This window comes from Entamoeba nuttalli (genome assembly GCF_000257125.1).
Source record: "Entamoeba nuttalli P19 unplaced genomic scaffold asmbl_7139, whole genome shotgun sequence".
Taxonomy (NCBI): domain Eukaryota; phylum Evosea; order Mastigamoebida; family Endamoebidae; genus Entamoeba; species Entamoeba nuttalli.
In genome coordinates, this window is record NW_008578459.1 from 1 (window position 1) to 8,481 (window position 8,481).

The 8,481-nt window shown below is 27.1% G+C and overlaps 5 protein-coding genes across 5 annotated transcripts; 4 read left to right on the forward strand and 1 right to left on the reverse strand.

The window, feature by feature from the left end:
* Positions 1 to 1,739: 1,739 nt before the first annotated feature.
* Positions 1,740 to 3,763, forward strand: ENU1_165520 (TBC/Rab GTPase activating domain containing protein; the record flags this gene model as incomplete). Its single annotated transcript, XM_008860984.1, has 2 exons — positions 1,740 to 2,318; positions 2,381 to 3,763. 2 exons carry the CDS (start codon positions 1,740 to 1,742, stop codon positions 3,761 to 3,763), a joined length of 1,962 nt encoding a protein of 653 aa, XP_008859206.1.
* A 126-nt stretch (positions 3,764 to 3,889) lies between these two features.
* ENU1_165530 (WD domain, G-beta repeat-containing protein) lies at positions 3,890 to 5,443 on the reverse strand (the record flags this gene model as incomplete). Its single annotated transcript, XM_008860985.1, has 1 exon — positions 3,890 to 5,443. One exon carries the CDS (start codon positions 5,441 to 5,443, stop codon positions 3,890 to 3,892), a length of 1,554 nt encoding a protein of 517 aa, XP_008859207.1.
* Positions 5,444 to 5,708: 265 nt separating this feature from the next.
* ENU1_165540 (Rho family GTPase) lies at positions 5,709 to 6,365 on the forward strand (the record flags this gene model as incomplete). The annotated part of the gene is made up of 2 exons (XM_008860986.1): positions 5,709 to 5,998; positions 6,096 to 6,365. Exons 1-2 carry the CDS (start codon positions 5,720 to 5,722, stop codon positions 6,363 to 6,365), a joined length of 549 nt encoding a protein of 182 aa, XP_008859208.1. The 5' UTR covers positions 5,709 to 5,719.
* Positions 6,366 to 6,589: 224 nt separating this feature from the next.
* Positions 6,590 to 7,300, forward strand: ENU1_165550 (proteasome subunit alpha type 2-A, putative; the record flags this gene model as incomplete). The annotated part of the gene is made up of 1 exon (XM_008860987.1): positions 6,590 to 7,300. One exon carries the CDS (start codon positions 6,590 to 6,592, stop codon positions 7,298 to 7,300), a length of 711 nt encoding a protein of 236 aa, XP_008859209.1.
* A 113-nt stretch (positions 7,301 to 7,413) lies between these two features.
* Positions 7,414 to 8,322, forward strand: ENU1_165560 (PQ loop repeat protein; the record flags this gene model as incomplete). The annotated part of the gene is made up of 1 exon (XM_008860988.1): positions 7,414 to 8,322. One exon carries the CDS (start codon positions 7,414 to 7,416, stop codon positions 8,320 to 8,322), a length of 909 nt encoding a protein of 302 aa, XP_008859210.1.
* Positions 8,323 to 8,481: the final 159 nt, after the last annotated feature.

Sequence of the window (8,481 nt, forward strand, 5' to 3'; positions counted from 1 at the left end):
ATTTATATAAATGATTCAAAGTCTTTTTTTCTTCTTTTTCATTAGAGTCAAAGGGAAGAATGAAAATAATTATGAAATTTGATATTAAACTAAAATAAACATCTTATCTATTTAATCAATCAGATGAATATATATGTTTAAGTTTGTACTTGGTTATGGAGATCCCTATGTTTATAAAAAAAAGTATAAAACATAGTTATATTGTTATCAACATTCATTTTCATATAAAGGAATAACAAATGTACTTTGGTGAAAGAATATACAGAATATTTCACATCAAAATGTATCACAGGAATTGAAATGAAATAAAAATGCTCACACCCAATGTGTTATTTTTTATTAAACAAAAAGAAATAATAATAATAAAAGAGGAATAATATAAAATGAATATTTAATCATTTTATTTCTATTATTTCATTGATTTATTTCATTATAAATAGAATGAATATGATAATGTATCAAATTAAAAAAAACTAATTAATGAATATTATTATTATAAAAAGAAATGAATATAAACAATGCATTTAATGAAAGAAAAATGTATATTTGTATGAAATTAACAAATAAATATTTACAACATATAATAAATGAAATGTTACAATATTTGTAATGACAAAATAACAACAATTGAAGATATAATAATAAATTATATTGTAAATATGAAAATACAAATTAAACATGAATTAATAATTGATATGTCAAATGATGAGAATAACCAAATTGAAATATAAAATAAACGTAATGAAAAAATGGAGAATAAAACATGAAAATAAATTGAAATTAAACAACAATAAAAATGAAATTATTAAAGACAAAAGAAGAAGAGAAAATAAAGAAATATTCAATGAATTGAAACAAAATAATCAATAAAAGTGAATATTTCATAAAAGACTAGACATTTATATAGAAGATAAAACAAAGAATAATAAATGACATGATAAATGGAAGTGATAAAAAAGATAATTCTGACATTTACTAATAACCTTGAAATGGATAAAATATTCCAAAAAATTAAGACAATTTAATAAATTAAAATAAAAGTAATTACAATAATAATGATAATAAATGGATTAGTCATTAAAGAATAATGAAAGAACAAGACATTATAATTCAATATGAAATAATTGTGAAAAATAATGAATAAGAACATGAAATAGCAACGAAATATCTAATGAAATAATTGTTGTAAAATATAGATATAGAAGTATGTCATGAATAATAGTCTGAAGATAATGAATGAAATAATCTCACCTGAACAAAATGAAGAAAAAAAAACAGTATCTACTAAAACTTTAATTTATTCATTTTTATTTAATAAAACGCATATAGGTAGTATTAACTTCTTCAGGGAAGGAATAACAATAAAATACTTTTTGATAGTGTTAATTTTGCTCTGTATCTTTTTTATCTTTTAGGCTACTCCTTTCTTTTTCTTTCTCATCTTTACAGTTTATAGATTTAATACTAATATATCAACCATTTTTACTCTATGGTATTGAATTATTTATGTCATCTATTTAGTGTGTTTTTTTGAAACATCTTCAAAAATAATAATCAATTAATTAGTTAATGTTTTATTGATTCTTTACTTTACGGGTTATTCTTTCCATTATTCAGTTGTTATAATAATATTAAGTAAAACGACGATCAACAAAATTTGTTCTATTCCCTCAATCGAAAATAAATTCTAAAATAAAAAAATTAAATAAAAAAATATAAAACTTGGAAATTTAAAGAAAATGAGTGATGAACGTCCGTTGGTAGAACAACGCAAATTTGCAAAACCATTACCACAAAATCGAGTTAAGACATTAAAAAAAGAACAAAATAACAAAGGTCATTTTCCAGTTATTGTTGAAGAAGATAAAAGTGGAAGAAAATCACCATCATTACTTCAAATGGTTTCAAAGACAAAATCTAAAAGTAAAGAAGACCTTAGCAATTCAACTCCAACAACTCCTGGGAAGAAAGGAGTTGATAAAGAAAATAGTCATGAAAATAACAATACAAAAGACCAAGGAAGACAAACAACAAAAGATATTGTTTTAATTACTGGAAACACAAAAACAGAAGAAATTGAAGAAAAGAAAATAGACTATAAACCTCGTCAAGCAATTCGTACATCTAAAAATCAAGATAATTCTTTTGATGAACCTACACAATCCAACGGATCTACACAAATACCAAGTGGGATTGTACTTAGTGTAAAACATACACATCATATGAATAGTAAGACAGAATTGTTAGGATTTATTCAAGATGTTCGTGTTAAAGTTAATGATCAGTGGATGGTCAAAGGAGTAGTTAATTTAACATCAGTTTGTTATTGACAATATAAATTAAATAAAAGAAAGAATAAACATAAAACTCAATAAAATAGTTAAATGGATTTGTATATTTTGATTTTATTCCAATTAAAATGGAGTCAATATTTGATCTTTTATCAAGACATTGGCAAAATCCAGTAAATGATATTAATGAATATAAAGTGGATTTTTGTTTTAGAGATTGTATTGGTATTAAATATAAACAAACAAGAAAAAGTTCATTATTAATGCCACAAATGATTTATGAAGTTTCGTTCGAATTTAGCAGTGTTTTACCATTTAGTATTCCTATATATCAATTTGAATCAAGCGAAGGTATTGAACTTATGTTGAAAAGTATAAGTAAAAAGGGAATTAAATTAATTCTTGATAAAGGAGATGACAAAGAAGGATATTATAAGGTTGAAACTAAATTATGTAATAATGAATCATTTAGAAAATCTATGTCTATGATTTGTTTGTATACTAAAAAAGTTAATGAAGACCCAATTAGAATTACTTCAAGAAAACAATGGATGAATAGTCATACATTAGATATTTCTTCTTGCACTATTAAATATATTGAAGTACATAATCAAATGAACGAAGTTAAAAATGCTGTTAAATATGTTGGATGTGATGATGAATCAAGGTGTATTGCTTGGATGATTTGTGAAGGAGAAATGAAAGACTATTCAAAAAAAAATGATGTATTAAACCTTTGGAAAAAGAAATATGAAACACTTCAATTACAATGGAATTCTTTCTTTCCTGAACAAAAGAAAAGATGGAAAGACATTAATTCAATTGAAACACAAATTGAAAAAGATTTAAATAGAACTGTATTAAACAATGTTCAATGGACAGATAAACCTGTAGAGGCACTAAAAAGAATATTAATGTGTTACGGGATATATGATATGGAAACAATGTATGTACAAGGGATGAATGAAATTTGTGCATTATGTATGGAATATAGTAAAAATGAATTAGAGTCATTTATCATTTTTTATTTAATTATGAAACTAATAAGACCATTTTATCTTATTCAAACAAACGCATCAGCAAGTCTTAATAAACTTCAAGTAATTATTCAAGTTCTTGATAAAGAAATAGCAGATGCCTTTAGTAAAGCTCAAGTTGATTATATGTTTTGTTGGAGAAGTATTGCTTTATTATTTAAGCGTGAATTAAATCCACAAGACATTAAGAGAGTATGGGATTTTATTCTTGCAAAACCAGAAGATAAAATGTTTTTATTTGTTATGGCTGCAATACTAAGTATGCACCGTGAATTTATTTTAACTCAAGACTTAGATTTTGATATTATGATGCAATTCACATTAACACTAACAAATGTATTTGACTATCAATTAATCTGGGATGCTGATATATTATGCAATGAATTTAAATCAAAAGCATCTAAAGAACAAATCGATATTGTCTTTGGAAATTGAATAATTTGTTAATCATTTCTTTTTATCCTTTGTAAATAAATAAGATACATCAATAATTTTATATTAAAAAGTATTTGGTATTATTATATTGTTTCACAAAGTTCATTCAATTATTATAAAAGGGAATTAGAAATTACATGGTTGGAAAATATTCATTCCATCCCATGCAGTTGATACAACAACTCCTTGTATTTGTTCATGCCAATGTGCTTCTTTGATTCCTTTTTGCCCTTGATGAAGGAACATCAACTGTGGTGGAATTTGTTCAATTTCTTGAATATGATATTCTTCAGCAACTTCTCTATCAGCTTCCATTGATATATCCCAGAAACTAATTGAGTCATCTTCACTTGATGCCAAAAATGAACTTTCATCATGTGGACACCATTCAACACTAGTGATTGCTTTTTTATGCCAATTAAATGTAGCATAAGGAAAATCAAATTGTCTAAAGTCCCAAACTTTAAGCTCTCCATCATCCCCACCAGAAACAATATAAAAGGGATTAATTTTATTCCAATTTACTACGTTAACATCACAATTATGCGCAATAATACTTTTAACACACTGTTTCTTTGTTCTAGCATCCCACAACCTAATCGTGTGGTCAACAGAACAACTTAAAAATACATCAGCTTCTTTTGGTGACCATTGAAGATCTTCAACACTACTCTTATGACCCATATAACTCTCTGGACTTCCTCTCCATTCTCCTCCTCTTTCTTCCCATAACATAATTCTACCATTTAATGTTCCTGTAATTAATCTTCCTTCAACAACAGGTGACCAATCTAATGCAAACCCTTCACATCTATGATGTAAAGTTGACTTTAACTCATTTCCACTTGATACTATTCCACCATCAACACCTTTAATATGAGATGACATATCATAGATATAAACATTTCCATCCTCTCCCCAAAGTCCAACAATTCCAGGTCTTTGTTTCATTGTTCTACATCGATTAATTCCACAAGGAATTAAAGCGCTAGAAGTAGTTAATATTGGGTCAGTATAATCAAGGTCCTCTTCTATCTTTGGTTTTAGAGGATCAGCGTTTTCACTATCATCTTCATCTTCTTCATCTTGGTGAGTGATACACATTCCTTCAGCTTTGACAGTATACACCTTATTCTTTTTTCCAGAAGCTGCATTTGTCCCAGCAGCAAAATATAAAGTATATGGGGCAGTAGTTCTTAAAGCACCTAATGTATCTGGGATGATATCAAAGGATAAACAACTCCATTCAAGACTTAATTCATGAAGCATTTTGTAAGCTCCACCAGAAACTTCTAATTCAACATTTTCCTCTTCCATAGCATTTTCTGCTTGTGGATTAGTTTGATTGGGAATATATACTTCAGTTTCAACTTTTACATTATCTTCTGGGTCTTCAATAACATCCTTTTCAAATCCTTTTATGTCTCCTAAATCGGTTTCTTCAATTCCATCATCCATTTTTGTTTCTTTTTCCTCATTTTGTACAATCTCTTCTTCTCCCTCTTCTTCAGGTTCAACTTCAGCGTCAAACTCATCTTCAAGCTCTTCCATTAATTCATCATTATTTTCTTCATCTTCTTTAACTTCAATTGGTGTTGTTAATGTCTTTTTGCTATTAACAAAATGTTTACTCATATCAACTCTATTTGCTTTTCGTGCTTTTCGTGAATTTCTGTCCATTCCTATGCCCCAATCAAATGATATGAATATTTAAATTTTAGGGTTTCTTTCTATTTCAAAATAATTCATTTCACATCTATTTAAAACTTGTTGAGGGTTTATTTAAATCACAAATTTTATGTTTTGTGTTTTAAGAGAAAATTAAAGAAAAAAGAATAAAGAGATTATAAACAAAAATTCTATATCTTAAAAAGAAGAAATGGAGGAGCAAGTTTGTAAGTATATATATTGAATAAAAAAAGTGAGTAAATTAGTTAACGTCTATAGCAAAATAGTATGAAATTAGTCATTGTTGGTGATGGTGCTGTCGGAAAAACATGTTTATTAACTCGATACCGTTTAAATACTTTCCCTGAAGACTATGTACCAACTGTATTTGAAAATTTTGTCGAACAAGTATCATATAAGAAAGGTCATATTAATTTACAAATGTGGGACACTGCTGGACAAGAAGATTTTGATAGAATTCGTAATAGAGCTTATCCTGATACAGACGTTTTTCTCATTTGTTATGCTGTTGATGACCAAAATTCATTTGAGAATATAGAAGTTAAAGTTTGTTTATGTTTTATTTCTTCTGACTTGCTTGTTATTATTTATGCATTGCATTTTTTCTTGTTTCTCAATTGAAAAGACAGTCATTAATAAGTAGTGGATTTCAGAAGTAACTCACTTCTGTAAAGATGCAAAGGTTGTACTTGTTGCTACAAAAAGTGATCGAAGAAAAGACAAAAGTACAGATTGTATCTCAACTGCAAAGGGAGAAGAATTGAAAACAAAGATTGGTGCTGCTGCTTTCTGTGAATGTAGTGCTAAAACAGGATCTAATGTAAAAGAAACTTTTAAAGTAGCAATTGACGTTGTTCGTGGAAGAGCTGAAGAAAAGGAAAAAACAAGCAAAGAAGGATGTGTTGTTGTTTAAGCAAATTATTCCTTTTTTTCAGAAAAGGAAATTTAACTCCCTACTAACAATTCACAGTTTATTTGTTATATTTCTAAATTTTTGTGTTATTTAATTTTTTAAGAATTTGTTTTTCTTGTGGTTGTGTTGAAGTATTAGAGAATTAAATAAATAATAAAATAAATAATAAAAATAATAAAATGAACTTAAAAAAAGAGAATTATAAAAAGTCAAACAAATTAACTATGGAAGGAGGAGAAGATGATTATGGATTTTCATTAACAACATTCAGTCCCAGCGGAAAATTAGTTCAAATCGAATATGCACTTAATGCTATTTCTGCTGGTTCAACTAGTGTCGGTATTAAAGCTAAAGATGGAATTGTATTAGCAGTAGAAAAGTCATTACCACCAATGTATATAAGTGAGTCAATACAAAAAATTAATCATTTATGTGATAGTGTTGGAATGGTAAGTAGTGGAATGGGACCTGACGCTCGAGTATTAGTAAAAAAAGGAAGAAAAGAAGGACAAAAGTATTGGTTAGAATATCAAGAAGATATAAATTGTTCAATGATGACAAGAAAGTTAGCATATTTAATGCAAGAATATACTCAAAAAGGAGGTGTTAGACCATTTGGAGTCAGTGTGTTAGTTGCAGGATTTGATGGTAAAACACCACGTTTATATCAAGTTGATCCAAGTGGGTCATTTTGGACTTGGAAAGCAACAGCACTTGGAAAGAATATGGCATCAGTTAAGACATTCTTAGAAAAGCGATATCATGATGATATTGAGTTAGAAGATGCTATTCATACTGCTATTTTAGCATTAAAAGAGGGGTTTGAAGGAGAAATGAATGAACATAATATTGAAATTGGACTTTGTACAAAAGAAAATGGGTTTAAAGTGTTAACACCATCAGAAATCAGAGATTATTTGGATATTGCCAATTAAATCGTTTAATTTCATTTTCTTCAAGTTTTTTAGTTTTTGTTATTATAAATTATAGTTTATTTGTTTTGTTATAAAAAAATAATTTTAGTTATTATTTTCTTGTTTAATTCAAAATGAGGTATTACTTCATTTTAATTACTTTTTTTATCCATTTTGTTATTTCTAGTGGTATAGATGCTTGTGATACAGAGCACAGTGGCTCAGATGAGTATTGGTATATCCCTGAATTATCTACACTCGAAACTATCATTGGAAGTTTAATTCTTATATTTACTACAGTCTCTATTCTTCCTCAAATTATTAAGATTATTAGAAAAAAGACAAGTGAAGGTTTATCACCAACTTATCTTTTCTTAATGGTTTGTAATCAAATATTTGCTACAACAAACTCAACTATTTTAAATTTTCCTTTTATGGAAAGTTGTTCTGATATTGGTTTATCAAAATGTCTTCCTCCACTTCTTTCATATTTTCAGTTTGTCTCACTTGTAATAATGGGATTTATTGAATATACATTGTTCCTTTTATTTTATCAAGGCAAACACTCACTTGCCTTTAAACGGGTAATTCTTTATTATATTATTATTATTTTATTCTTTGTCTTTGCCTTAATTATGGTGTTTATTAGTTTAACTAAAATCGGTATCTGTGAACCATTTACTTATTATTTTGCTTATGTTTTCGGTATTCTTTCTTCAGTTGTAACGTTCGTTGAATATCTTCCACAACTTTGGAAAACTTTTTCAACAAAAAGTGGTGGTTCAATGTCATTAAGTGCTAATACTTTTCAAACAATTGGTTTTCTAGTTGTATTATGCTTTATGTTTTTCTCTACTGAACAACATGTCACAACAATTCTTTCTTCTGTAGTTTCTTTAATTCAGCACTCATTACTTGTTATTATGCAAATCAAGTATGACTACATTGATTTCTATTTGTGTAATAAACACCATAAAAAAATTGAATCTCCAGATATCTCCCAAAATGAAGAAACAAAAAGACTTATTGACTCACAAAACTAATTTTAATTTTTTTTTGTTATTCTTTCAGTTTTGGGTTTTAGGAAATAAAGTCTAACAATAATTATTAAATTAAAAGTAGTAAAATACTTACTTGATTGAGTTTTTACTTGATTTGATGAAGTTCATTCTTAAATTAATTTTATTCTTTTATTACAACAT